Source organism: Chaetodon auriga, chromosome 23 (genome assembly GCF_051107435.1).
Source record: "Chaetodon auriga isolate fChaAug3 chromosome 23, fChaAug3.hap1, whole genome shotgun sequence".
Classification (NCBI taxonomy): domain Eukaryota; kingdom Metazoa; phylum Chordata; class Actinopteri; order Chaetodontiformes; family Chaetodontidae; genus Chaetodon; species Chaetodon auriga.
In genome coordinates, this window is record NC_135096.1 from 617,747 (window position 1) to 633,030 (window position 15,284).

Here is a 15,284-nt window from a genome sequence, read left to right on the forward strand (position 1 = left end):
CGTTTGTAACCCCCTGGCGGTTGTTATTATACTGTGTTATATTGTACTGTAATAATTTGGATTTCTAAATAAAGATTAAAAAAAAAAAGACAACGAATTCGGGTAGGAGTCCAAAAGTGCTGAAATGCCGTCACTGAGGTCACAGTCAAGTCGCAGGGGAAAGTAATCGATCATTTATAAAGAAAAAGAAAAAAAAAAAAGGGGGAAGTAATCGATCCGCGACTCTTCCAACTGCACATGCGCATGCCCTGGAGGCAAACATGGAGGGCAACGCCGGCAGCTCCGGAGAGACATCACAGGTAATTTTTACCTGTGATGTCTTTCACATTTCTGCTGTCTCTCACGTTACCAGCGATAGACTTTTGTCATCAAAGCCTCGGCATTCTTGGCTGCATCCACTAGGAGCTCCTCTGCGTCTTCCGTGTCGGTGTCATTTGTTGGTGTCAGTGTTTTTCAGGCCCTGCCGACGAAGATGGCCCAAAAATTTCTTCTCCCATAGTTCGTAATTCTTTTCATCTCCGTCAAATAGGAGCGGAGACCAGTGGCTTGTGTCTGCGATTCTTCTGCTCATGGTGCTAACAGCATCTAATCATCACACACGGTGGAAACATGCTAAACTGTCTCTGGATTACTCTGGGCCCATAACCTGTTGACCGAGTAGGGCTAAACAGCGGTACAGCATTGTGAACCCAGAAGTCAGAGAAAGAAGCACCGTATACAAGGAAAAATGAATCGGAGACGCTCTGCTGTTTCCCAGGTCACCTACACACATCTGAACTCAGCTGCGGGTGCAAGACTTTTATTAAACACGCCCACAATGGATATCAGACAGCTGCAATCAATCAGTCCTCAATCAACTCAAACACTCAATAAACATAACATAACATTAAGTTTGCCCATCATAAACACAAAATAATAAATGAACATTTAATAATTGGGAGCTCCGACTCAACATATGCACATAGAAGTAATCACTCACTTAAAATTGGGGATTGGATTGCAAGTCATGTGTGCATGTACCTTTGCCTTTTTCCTCTCCAAAATCCTTAAAGGCCAAGCCCTTCCAATTCTGCTTAGTGACTGAGCTCATGAGGAGATTGTTGTCCTCAATTTGCTGTTGAGGGAGAACCCCGGCCTTCACAACGTCATCAACAGTGGGTCTGTTTGATGTCCAGACTGTCTCCTTGTCCAGTGTCTTCCGTATTCGGGCTGCTTGAGGGGGGTTGCCTTTCCTGTCAATGGAATGAGCTGTATGATGGAGTACAAAAAGGTGAGTAGCATATATGCTACTCACCTTTTTGTACTCCATATATATATATATATATATATATATACACACACACACACACACACACACACACATATATATATATATATATATATACTCTATTTGTATAGTATGTGTATATATATATATAGTATGTATTGACTCCGCTGCCTAAATTGGAGATCCCTCCACTTGTGGTAGTAAGGCCGGTAGTGTAGAAAACCAGCCTTTGTACATTGGTCTTTTAAAGGTCACCAGTCAGTGTTACAGGGAAGGCCCTGCAATAAGCATCCCAGTCCTGCAGGGATGCGGGTGTGTGTAGACCAATTCGACAGCAGTTCAACACAACGAATGAAACAAAAACAGCTGCAATGTGTTCTCGTCTGTTTAATTGCTATGAGTCAAATCAAAGCCTTGAAAGATTCATAGAGCATGCTTTTGATGTAGTCATAGATTACTCACTTCGACTTCAGCCATTGTAAATCTGATGCAGGTTTGGACAATGGGACCCCACCTTCTCTAAGGAAGAACTTGCCCTGGTCCGTCTTGTCTCCATCTTGCTGGGGGAAAACAGCCTGATGTTGTTGAAGTAGCATTCCAAAAACTTCAGAGAAACAAAGAAAAAATAATGAACTTCTTTCCCTGTCAGTTGGTGCTCCAACAGCAGGATAACCTCACAGTAGTGTCTGAAAGATGTGACTGCAGTGTTGGGGATGTAATCGCCGCTGATTAGTTTTTGGTGGATATAAGCAATATCCCTCTGTACAGCAGTAAGGACATCCTTCTTTTGAGACCTGTTGCAAAAGTCACTGAGGTAACACAGTGTAGAAGAGCTGTATTAGTCACTACATCAGTGCAAGTCACAGTGCAGTGGTAATAAGATCAGCATACCTCTCAGTTGGCTGAACTGTCGGGCACATTTGAGGAGTGTTGGTGACTATGAATCCTCGACTCTGAAGGCGAAGGCATAGGCTGACACAAGAAGCTGGATCTTTGCAATACTCCTCGAGCTCTGAGAAGTCCCAAACTCTGCCCTCTCTGGCAAATAAGTTCTGGGAGGCAATTGCTCTGGATGCTTCTTGCTCCCTTTCCTCTTGTGTGTTGGTTTTTATACACACCCTCTTCAGATGCGTTGGGCGGTGGCCTATGATGTTTTGTAACCCTAAATGTCTGACCGACACATCACTAATTCCCCTGCTTGTTCCACTGTTTCAATAAATAGCGGCGCAACTTGGTGGCTGTTATCCTGCTAATTTTTGTGTGGTGTGTGAGTGTGTCAACAGGTTGAAATGCCTGAAATGTCTAAATTCACATAAAAATGCATTAAGACACACAGAATATGCTTAAAATGTCGACTTTTTGAAGAACTGATGGGGCCGCATCTTACCTTTCCATCTTTCAACTCCTGGAAAGTTTTAGCCCACCCTACACAGCATCACTTGTTGATCACGCACCCTCTTAGCCAACATGGGACATGGGACCAAGACAGGCGTGTTCAGCACCCCCGAATTAGGGGGTGCACGTTTCAGGCCATTGATGTGTTGTTGATGTGTGTTTTTGTTTGTGTAGGTGTGAGTGCAGGTGCTTATGCACACTGGAGCAGGTCCCTGCTCACACAGGGACGACAAAGGATCCAGGGTAGGTGAAACAGTAGGTAAGAGTAAATTGTTTATTGATGAATGCATGTTTTTATTGTTGTTGTTTGTGAATAAACTAAACTGCTAGACAGCATATGTGTGCTAGACATGGTGTATTATTATTATTATTATTATTATTATTATTATTATTATTATTATTATTATTTGTATTAGGAGATCAATGTAATTAAAAAGTAAACAAAGTGATAAAGACAATAACAGTAAAGGTTCAAAATCGAAGCACACACCAAGTAATGAAATAACATTGGAAATCAAAACAACAGAGAATAAAAAGATTTGACAGGTGAGGAAATAAAAGAAACACGAAAAAGGGTGGGTCTCTTTGAGCTGGCTCCAGAGGACTCGCTGAGTCTGTCCCAGCTGCCAAGCCTTATCATTTGTCTCCATCTACTGGTCAACAGTCCAAACTACAGCCTCAGTCTTTTGGCCGATCCTGCTTTTGCGACTGAGCGTCTCTCTGTCATTCTCTCTCTCTGTCTGTCTGTATCTCCCTATTTCTCCCTCCCTCTCTGTATGTGTAATTGAACAATAATGAGTGATAACTGTATGAATCGTATTTATTCAAAGTCACAATGTTTTTCATGAAAGTTAAATGAACTATTAAAATGATATTGTGATTTCAAAGTAATAAAATCTAGATGAAATACCACTTCAGGCTTAGGTACAAGCAAACAACAAACTGTGACAAATCTCAACATAACAACTTTCTAAATTGATTAAGAACACACACTAATCACTGCAAAAGAACACGTCAACAACAACATGTTTTTTCTAAGAGTGTTATGAACACAACTGTAATTGTGAACGGTTTGACGAACAATTTCCAATGAACAGTGAACATAAGCTATAAATCTAGATGCAATACCACTTCAGGCTTGCTGGGTCGAAGGACAGAGGATGTCACATTTTGTACAGACTGTAAAGCCCATTGGGGTGACGTAAATTGTGATTTTGGGCTATACAAATAAACCTGACTTGTTTTTCTTTTTCTTCTCCTCCCTCTTTTATGTATTCAACATTGTGTAAGTTGTGGACTCTTTAGTCTGGTCTCAGTGATCATAGGGACTCTCCAGATCGGCTCTGCACAGCTTACTCCTGCCTTACCAAACAAGAGTAAACTCTGCTGGGCAGAGCCAATCTGGAGAGTGCCTATGATCACTGAGACATACAAGCCTCCACACCACGTCAAGGCAGAGTCCATGTGGAGGTTTTTTTTTTTCTATTGTTTTTTTTTTCTATTTTTTACTTTTGTTTGTTTTTGTTTTTTCTTCTGTTGGGGGTGGGGAGGTTAAATGTATATAGACTATACAAAGATCAGAAATCTACACAGATTGGTTGTCAGTTCCGTCTCGGAGAATCATCTTCTTTTCTCGTTCCTCTCGCTCCAGCTGAACTCTCAGGCGTAGCGCATCTTCACAGCCAAATCCTGAGTGTGGTCTGTGCAGGTCCCCTCAGTGGCTACCAGAGGGGGCGACGACAGACAGACAGACAGACACAGACAGAGCGGTTAGGATGAGGCAACATGAGAGGAGGTGGCGAATCAGAGGCAGGTTAAGGTCAAAGGTCAAATGGGAATAAGACTACCTTTAGGTTCGGTTCCAGGTCCAGATCCAGCTGCAGGGTCAGACAGGAGGCTGGGGAGACGAGGGAGGGTGGGTGGACGAGACAGCCGAGGACAGAGGACATCCGGAGCATATAAAAGAACACACGGGAATAAATAAGTAAAATCACACACCTTTTACACCAGGGGTGTCAAACATACGGCCCGCGGGCCGGAACCGGCCCCCAAGGAGGTTCGATCAGGCCCGCAGGATAATTTAAAAGTGGAAAAAATGCACAAACGACATGGAATTCATATTTTTAATGAGGTGCAATTCACGGATTGTCCACTAGGGGGCAGAGTGGTGCTGTTTTGATCAGCGTAGAAGAAAACAGCGGTGTTTTTTTTCAACAGCGGTCTCTGGTCTCTACCAACACCCTCATTAGCCAAAATGTCATTATCCAAACGGAGAAAAGTAGATAAGGAGTGTAGAATTTTCAATGAAAAATGGACCACGTCATATTTTTTTACAGAGATGCGTGGGAAACCTTTGTGCTTGGTGCGTTTTCAACAAGTTTCGGTATTGAAGGAATATAATATTCGACGCCACTACGAGACTCATCACAGCGAAAAATATGACGGCTTGCAAGGACAACTGAGAAGAGACAAGGTCGACGAATTGCTGGCGGGTCTGAGGAAACAGCAGTCAACTTTCACCCAGAGCCGAGAAGTCAGTGAAGCAGCAGTAAAAGCCAGCTATCTAATTGCTAGCGAAATAGAATTAGCATCAAAGCCGTATTCCGACGGTGACTTTGTTAAACGATGCATGTTGAAGGCAGCTGAACTTGTATGTCCCGAGAAGCGACACGCTTTTGCCAATATTAGCCTGACGAGGAATACTATAGCACTCTCCTTAGTTTGTAAGGTGTAGGCAGGGATTAAATATAGATTTTATAGGCACATGTGCAAATGGTTTAAAAATTCCTTTCTTTATAAATCTCATTTAATCTTAAAGTGCATTACTATATTTTTCGATACCAATTTATTGTTAAAGTTTTGTGCCTTTGTAGAATCATTGGGATCAGTTGCAATGCATATATGTGAATGATAAAAGTAAATTGCACATTTGTCCATGAAATGAAATGTTTTGTAAAAGGAATGTTCATTAAATTTCATCATTTTCCTAATGTTCTTGTGCTTCTTTACACCAAAACAAATGAAAGACATGATATTTTGGTTATTTATAGCATGTATGGTATAATTTTAATGGTCCGGCCCACTTGACATCTACCGAGGCCATATGTGGCCCACGATGTGAAATGAGTTTGACACCCCTGTTTTACACGGTAAAGCACAAGGCCACCTCTGTATGAATCAGCCAGTTTTAAAATGTAGTTACACAAAAACAAGCCTCACAACCCTAAAACAAGCTACAATCTTTGGTAAAATGTAAAACGAATTAAGAATATACAAAAAAACCCATACATAATCAAAGATAAATAGACTAAAATCATTGAATAAAACCTTGCACTTAAACCCAATAAAAGAAATTAAAAACTCAAGTGAGTTTCAACAAGCACAAAGCAGCAGTGGCAGTCACTGCTGCAAAGACACAAACACAGGTTGGACAATCTTGCTGTCTGTGCGTTGCTCACTGAAACACTACAACAATAGTAAAATTACCTTGGCTGTACAACACCCGATCAACGCTCAAGTTGACCGGCCGTGGACACAAACACGGACAGCGTCATCGTTGTCTTTTTTGAAGCGTGTTACAACCCCTAGCTTGTAGTGGGAAAAGGGAAGCAACATAAACCAGTTGTAATTGGTTAAACAAAGTTATTTATTTCAAAGGTAAGGTAAATGATATGTACAAACAAAAAACACCAGAGGCAACTCTAAAGGAAAAGGGCCTACGAGTGCTGATAAATCAAAAAACAATCAAAACCAAAAGAGGACTCTCTGGGATTATCTCACTTTGTCAAACAAAAGAAACCACCCGAAATAAAACCCTCTCTGCTTAACTAAAAAGGAACAAAAACAGCAGATCAGCACCCCTTCTTCCTAGTGCACGCTATCACAACTTCGCTACCGCGGTATCACTAGTATCACAGAATTTTGAAGCTGGCCCTGGCCCAGTCCTTCACTAACTACAAAAAAATGCCTCTTCACAATTTATGACCACACACAACAAATGTCTGGCGCGCTGCTCCTCAGCCGCCGCGAGTGCCGGTCCACTCGAGCCTTTCAGCATCCCATCCCCGATTGGCGCCTGGTGATTGGTGAACGGGTCCGACTCTGCACCAATCCCGCGAGCGGACAGCCGAAGGTGGGAGGTGGGAGGCGAAGGGAGATCACACTTGCGGAACGAGCCAATCCCACGCTGAGGTCCGCTCCACCTGCTCCGCACACACTTCTCCTCAGATGCACGGCGGGTTAGACCAAAAAAAAAGTGGGGAGGAACGTCGGTGGCCGTAACAAAGCGTAACAGCACCACACGGAAGCAGCAGCAGGAGGGAGGGAGGGAGGGAGAGGGAGAGAGAGAGAGAGAGAGAGAGAGAGAGAGAGAGATATCGGCTGGCGCGCCTTATGTCCCGGTAATGGTGCTGATTAGGAGCCTCGCTGCAGGTGCGTGACAAGAAGAAGCGGGGACGTTACTGTTAGAATATAGCGGTGGTGGGGCAGACCTAACCTGCCGGTTACATATAGAATGTATCCAACACCTACTCTGCTCTGTCCAGCATTAGTGTTTCATAGGCTGCTCTATTCAAATATGCTGCAATGACAAAAAGCACAGGACTAATGGATCACACTGACATGGACGGACGGACAGACAGGGACAAAGGTCAAAGCTCTCTGCGTTAAAGGAGTATCTCATTGTTCTTTAGCAGTGGGTCCTAGACTTCAACACAGATAAACTGTTGTGTCCGTAGTCACTTGTCTCCATCTAGTGGACAAAACAAGCCATTGCACCCACCTTAGGACGTAACAACGACCATTAGTCCTACACTTACAAACCATTAAAAAGCAGTGATTTTGACCTCAAATCCAATGGAAATGCAATCAGTGGAACCCAACGACTATTGTTAGCAGAAGTGGGTTTTTTTGGTTTTTTATTTTGTTCTATTCCACAAAGGGCCGAGTGGCTGAAGGTTTTCTTTCGAGCCGAGCAGCAGCACAACAGACTTGACTCATTTCATCACCTGATCCCAGTCTTCAGACAGCTGATTGGTCAGACTGCGTGCTCTTGATCGGTCGGAGGAAAAAACCTGCAGCCACACGACCCTTTTTGGGAATAGTTTGGACGTGCCTCTGCTAGAATGAAATGCATTCCGTGGCACCTGCCCCCCCTTTCTCTCTGTCTTAAGCATTTACTTATTTATTTATTCTTTTACTCCTTCATTTATTTGTTTGTTTGTTTGTTTGTTTGTTCTTGTAGCTGTTTATATGGCAATAAATGATTTGTTCATCCTCATGTCTGGTGATTACAGTTATCCCATATCTCATTAAGGAATGTTTCACATGCAGTATTTTATGTCTGCCCTTTTCCTGCAGTAGCTTTTTCAATGTTTAAACCTTTGTTTCTCAAATAAATGAGTTTAAGAAAAGACAGTGCCTTTGTGTTTTTCACTTTTTTGTAACCCTTTCTTTGTCAGGCTTTTGTTAATGTAACAGGCCCCGGATGAGAGGCCAGTGGACAGATAATAATGTTGTCCTGTAAAGGACAGAGAAATAATGAAGCAGGCAACAGGTGATGTGTTTCCTTCTCTCGCTTCTGCCAGACTTTAATTTTACAAACATATGTATCTTTAAGGGCGGCACAGTGGCGCAGCAGGTACCCAGGGGTCGCTGGTTCGATCCCTGGGTCGGGCAGGGCCTTTCTGTATGAAGTTTGCATGTTCTTCCCGTGCATGCGTGTGTTCTCTCTGGGCACTCCGGCTTCCTTCCACAGACCAAAAACATGCTCATTAGGTGAATTGGTGACAATCAGCCCGCGACCTGTTCAGGGTGTACCCCGCCTATCGCCCATGGCCAGCTGCGATAGGCTCCAGCCCCCCGCCCGAAAGGGATACGCGGGTATAGAAGATGAATGAATGAATGTATCTTTAACACAATTTCGATTTCACATATTTCTCCATATTAGCTCATAGTTTCCAAAAATTCATGCAATAAAACTGGTTCTGTAATAAAATATTTTCCACAGTCCATGTCTCTGTTGCTGTTCGCATACAAATGAAAGAAAATACAATTTGTCCAACTGTTATTGGTCTGCAGCTTTAAGCTATAATTTCTGCACTTAAGCAGGCAAATAAAGTTCCAGTTACACTAGTGAATCACTTTTTGCTTCACATTTAGCATAAAGCTAACCAAATACAATGGGAAAACCCATACGAAAAATTACAGGCACAGCGAGTGTTTTTATCTAACTGACAAAATTACTAAAACATGAAATAAATAATGAAATGTTCCTTTAAACCATGTTCTGAATCCAAACAGTCTTTTAAATGCACCAGGAGCCGAACCAAATACAGTTATGAGCCTTTAAGTGCTAACCTCAAACATAACAAACAAAGCAAATATTAGCCAGTTACCTAGCTCAAGCTGCGGCCGTGGCGGCATGCTGACCACGTTATTTTCCGATCCTTAACGTAAACAAAGAAACAGCCCTGACCAGAAAAGTACACAATGGCGCTTGTATTAACACTATAAATAAATGTTCTGGCAATCACATTTGTGTTTTGACAAGTTACTAACCTGCAAAGGACAGAGACATAATGAAGCAGGCAACAGCTAATGTGTTTCTCTCTCACGCTCCTGCCAGACTGAAGACGACAGCTGGATACCGGTGTCACCAAGCCTGGTGACACCTGGGGAGGCAGTGCCTCCTACTGGCAAAGTTGAGATACAGCTCCAAACATCGACGTCCATTACATTAACTGAATAAGGCTCGTCTCCAAAAATATACACATGAAAACCAAACAAAATATACATTAATTAATTACATAATATGACCATACATTCCTGTGTGTCACAGTTACATTCAGGCTACTGCTTTACATATAGATAATTACTGTATATATTTGATTGCAGGGTTGCAATGTTCCACGGCTCTGTGGACACTTTTAGTTTATCTTTACTTATTGTACTGCTATTGTGCATTTTCGTTTTTTACTTTGTACCTCCTTTGGCAATGCAAATGTATGTTTCCCATGCCAGTGAAGCCTTCTTGAATGAGGGAGACAGAGAGAGAGCGAGAGAGAGAGAGAGAGAGAGAGAGAGAGAGAGAGAGCGAGAGAGAGAGAGAGAGAGAGAGAATTCCAATCGAACATTTGTGTATGTGTGAACATTGTCATTAAAGAATTCAGGAGGATAACACCAAACATAAACATGGTGAGTATGTCTTGCTATTTTGATTACTTGTACTGCACCTTTCCTTTGCAATCTAAAATGCAGGCCACATTCTGTGTGACAAGGCTGTTCCTGGACATATACAGATGAGATCTGTTACAATATTTTATAATGTAATAATTCAGTAATACAGAGTTTAATTCATCATTTTACACATTTTTAATCACATGTGCAGGCACTTCTTTGACACCTCCACATTCTAGAATATATGCAATTTTAGTACAGGTACCATCAGTGTTTTATGGACACTCTTATGGATGTCATGACCAGGTTTCATGTTCCAATATTTATTTTAAATATAATCCTTATTATTTAATTCCCATATTACAAAACTCACAGTGCTGTATAATGTTCGAAGCTTATCTTACAATAGACGTGCAGTTAAATTAGTGAAGCTACTTAGATTTTTTTTTTTTCAGTTCTACATGAAGAAAATTTAACTTGTTTCCTATAATATTTTTGTATAGTGTCCTATAGTATTTAAAAGAGGACATAAGTGGAGGAAAGTCAGAACAGAAGGTAGACAGATTCTCTTCAGCCTTTGCTTGACCAAAAGACTGAAGTTTTCAACCAACAGCAACGCTTAAGAGGAGTGATTTACCTTTATAACGCAGAATATTTTGTGTTGTGAAGTGCTGGTATGGACTAATTAAATTGATCTGTACTCTTAACATATGCAATTGAATTGAATTAGAGCAGTGGTGACCAGTGTTTCTGTTCTTTGCAGTATGGGTTTATCAACAGGTGCCTTCAGTCTCTGGTGATGGAAAGGTTTGGCCAAGATACCTGGGGCAAACTGAGGTCTGGGTCCATATACACACATATATATATTATAATGGATGGCAATGGCTGTCAGGATCAAGATGAGAGTTGTGATGATGATGATAACTTCATGTAGAAATTTAATAAATCATGTGTTTTGCAAAGCTCTCTTCCAGGGGTCCAGGATAGCTTTATGACATATATGGTTTATGATGATAGCCTAACCCTAGGTCTGGTGCAGGAGGCCTGTTCACTGCTAGGTAAGAGTTCAAATTTATCTGCCATCTGCTCTGTGCATATCAGACATAACATTTTCAGTAAACTCTCATCTTAAGCTGTTTTTTTGAATGAAACCTCAGTGGGACTGGATTTATGTCTCTAAGGGAAGCAGGATGATTTTAACCTTACCTGTGCTGTTCAGTGATCCCATCCAGAATGTGTGTATGGATAATTTTCCACCTCCAACCCAGTAGTAAATAAAGCCTAAGATACCTGCCTTATTTCTGTGAACTGGCCAGTCCTCGTATAATTTATTAATGTTCGGAGCAAAGGCCTTGTATTTTAAAATGGATCTCTGAGGGATTTCTTTTCCCACAGGAAAAGCTGCTTTTTATTTATTTATCTGTTGTTGTTTTTTCAGCTCAGTGTAAAATTGTACTTTTGTGTGAAAATTAGAAAATAAAAAAAAAAAAATGTTCCTGCTAATCTGGATGTCTACCAATACCTATATGCATATAGTTTTGGCCTATTTGGGAACCAATATTATGACAGACAAAATTAAAGCCACCAGCAGAGCAAGACTCAAGAGAAAAAGAAAGCTCATCAAATGAGTCATTTTAATAGGTACTGATATTATATATTTTTTTCAAATTGTCACCATTAAAAATTGTCGGAATCTATCAACAGCTCCTGTTTTCAGCATACCCTTGGCTGTACAAAACAACTATCACAAAATTTAATTCCTTAACTTCCCATGTAATGTTATTGCCATCCAAATAGGGCTTTAGAGACATGTTGTAATAAATCAAAGAACCAAAGAACTGGTGGAAGGAGTTGGTGATTTATCATCATCAAGATACTTTTTTTTTTTTTTTTTTTTTTTTTTTTTGCTGAAATTTGTCTAGGTGAAACTAAGTTATAGTCTAGACACAGACTGAATTAATGAACCCAAATTGACACATGCTGTCGTTGTGTAGCTCAATTAGTACAGTAACAATAAGTTGCACAAATTAATTTACATATTTTCAAAGATATGTTTTTCTGTTGTTAAATTATCATATCATATTTACTAGATATACTATTTTGCGCTATAGCAAAAATGAAATCATGTAGGTGTCTGAGGTGTAAAAACATGTCTGTGTGTGCATGTGACAACTCAAGTGTTAACAATGTCCCTGATGAAATCAACAGGTAATACCCAGTAGATATCACTGCATTCACAATGATTGCCTTAAAACTGGATGCAATTGAAAATAGAAGCAAAACATTTTTTTTAAGTTACAGAATATGGTTCTTATTTGGAGAACTTTTGACATTCCATAGTAGCAGCTAAACAGTTGTACAGAAAGGATCACCATCTGACTGAAGTTTCAGGTTCTGTATTGATTTAAGTCCTTGTAACATTCACATATCTTTATTGAATTCAGTTACCGTTTTTACAATGTCAGTACTGTAGAGACATTGTTTGTTCACAGTATGGTACACTACACATTTGTAAAGGGTGATTCGTTTACACAGCTTTGTACATGACAAGTAAGTTATTTATTCATACATGTATGCATTATGTATACATAAGGCACTTGGCTAGATTATGAAACAGTGGGCCCCCGGGGACACGTGTATAAAGCATCAGAACAATTGTTTCTTCATGGCAATGTCAACAAGGGGCTGATTATCTGGACTGTAAATGCTTTTGGGAATAGACTGTAATTGGATATCTGCTTGCTGCCAGTGCTGTAATAAGACAAACGTGTGCACTGGGAGGCCAGACTACAAGATGATAAGTGATGCTTTTCATATCTATATCTATCTATCTAGATCTAGATAGATCTAGATAGGATAGATAGATATGGATAGGTAGATAAACTAAACTAAAACACAAATCTGCCGAATGAGGAAATAAATTAGCTCCATAAAATGCTTCTACAAAGACAGAGAGCACACACCAAAAATATAGCTTTTTATTTTTTAGTATTTCTATATGTGTGTGCATGTGTATGTATGTATATGTATATATAAACTGTGTGTGTGTGTGTGTGTGTGTGTGTGTGTGTGTGTATATATATATATATATATATATATATATATATAAGTTCTATTACAGTGTTTCTTTCTATGTTTTGATGTTTCAGATGTCTCTGCTGATGTGTTTCTTAAGCTTTTTGGAGAGCATTTCTTTACTTTTTGTAAGCAAGCGGGCTATGACACCATGCTGAGATCACTGGGTGGAAATCTCACCGATTTCATTGGAAATCTGGATGCTCTCCATAGCTATCTGGCTCTGTCCTATGAGGTATGCTCATGTATGTCATTATTTCTGTTTGAGTGCTGCAGACTTTTGCCAATGACCTAAATGAAAACAACCAGACTTTGGAAATTACCTTGTCATATTTTCAGCTATATTCATACTGTGACTGCTCAGTGCACTTTAGGAAAATCTCATTTCACCATTGCAGAACTGTACTTTGCACTGCTCAACTCAATAATGTGTTCGTGTAAGTCTTTCTAATTTACTGTTTAGTTACTGTGATGATTATGTCAATATTGTAAAAGAATTGAGGAGGTGTCGAGAATGAATGCGAGACTGTGACTGAGGCAGAGTTTCACCAGCCTAAACAAAGACCAATGGTAAGACGGCCAACTTAAATGAAAAAGACATGTCAATGACAATGTTTCAACCCCACTTGGAGCTTCCTCAGGTCAGAATGTTAAAGAAATTGAAACCACCCTCAGATTTATACATCATGCACACCAGTAGCCTGGCAAGCTCTGTGAGGACAGATGTGGTTATTAACCATCCAAACCTCCCAGGTTGATAAAGATAAAGAAAAAAAAAAAAAAAAAAGTAATAAAGTTCATCGAAATGGATACATAGGGAAAAACTAATACAAATGCAATACTTCAAAACATCAGCCATATGTCTCATATATAAACATTATATCAAATCCATTATCTCATATATCTATATCTAGATCACCAACTTAACACCAAAATATAACACCAAAATAACAAAATACAAAAACTTCAATTCATGTACAGAAACTATGGCTCTACATTCCTCGGTAAAAAGTTAGCTAAGTCAAACCACAACATGGAAAATACATACACTGCTCAAAAAAAGTTAGGGATATTCGGCTTTCGGTTGAAATTTCAGGATGAACCTAAAATGCACAATAACCTTTACAGGTGAACTTAATCTGACCTTCTCTAAACTTTTGAATGCCCGTCTAACTGTTCAATGTGCTTTTTGCACAACTTGCAAACAGGTGTTTGATCCATGAATCGACTAATAAATTTCCTGGTTTTGTTAGAATTGGTATTTAAACAGTCATCTTCATCATGCTGTTCACATTTTGACATCATGAGACCAAGAGGACACCTAACAATTGATCAACAGTACCTCGCCATTACGAAGTCTCAAACATGATGTTCTCAGAGGGAAGTGGCCACTGAGCTTAGAGTGTCACAGGGTGTCATCAGCAGGTTGCAACAGAGATACAGAGAGACTGGAAGAGTCACAGAAAGGCATAGAAGTGGATGTCCTTTGGTCACATCCCACACTGATGACTGCTTCATTGTGAACAGTGCCTTGCAGAACCAGACGATGAATGGGACTCAACTCCAGGCACATTTAAGGGAGGTGAGAGGCACCTAAGTGTCACGTCAGACCATTCGAAACCGTTTACATCAGCATGGTCTGTGTGCTAGATGACCTGCAAGGGTACCTGACCACACCACCAGGCATAGGCATCATTGTCTTGCATGGACCAGAGAGCATTTATGCTGGACGAGGGACCAGTGGGCCTCAGTGCTGTTCTCTGATGAAAGTCGATTCATGTTGAGCAGAAATGATGGCTGCCAGCGATGTTGGAGACATCAGCATCAGCCACTGTTGTTACCAGACGAGCCTTTGGTGGTGGTGTTACAGTGTGGGCAGGTGTGTCTAGTCAATACAGAACTGCCCGACACTTTGTGAATAGTACAGTTACAAGGCTTTTGTTTCAAAAAATTGTTTGAGATGAGGAAATCACCATTGCATGCTTCTACCTAAATGCCCTCTCATGATATAATATCACTGTAGCGTGAACTTTTTACATTTTCCATAAATTTCACCCGAAAGCCAAATATCCCTAACTTTTTGTGAGTAGTGTATCTGTTGTGTGTGTGTTTTTTATTAAGATTGTATGTGTGTGTGTGTGTGTGTGTGTGTGTGTGTGTGTCTTTTGCAAAAAATTCGTTCTTTTAAATATTGCTTTTTCTACAAGTTTGGGCACCCCATGACAAAATTCATTTTAGATGAGAAGAAGTCTTTGGGCTCTATTTTCGTCCCCGCCACTGGTGGAGCGCAGGGTGTGCACCCCACGCAGTGGTATTTGCGTAAACCGAGGCGCACAGAGGTATGCCAGGATGGGCGTTGCGGTGCAGTAGG

The 15,284-nt window shown here is 40.6% G+C and overlaps 1 protein-coding gene across 1 annotated transcript in view; it reads left to right on the forward strand.

The window, feature by feature from the left end:
* The first annotated feature begins 260 nt into the window (after positions 1-260).
* LOC143316299 (guanylate cyclase soluble subunit beta-2-like) overlaps positions 261-15,284 on the forward strand; it is a 53,944-nt gene continuing 38,920 nt past the window's right edge. The window contains exons 1-5 of the mRNA XM_076724183.1: positions 261-299; positions 1,193-1,270; positions 10,602-10,675; positions 10,802-10,896; positions 12,988-13,148. Of these exons, the coding sequence (XP_076580298.1) occupies positions 261-299; positions 1,193-1,270; positions 10,602-10,675; positions 10,802-10,896; positions 12,988-13,148 (447 nt within the window). The remainder of the gene's footprint in view (positions 300-1,192; positions 1,271-10,601; positions 10,676-10,801; positions 10,897-12,987; positions 13,149-15,284) is intronic.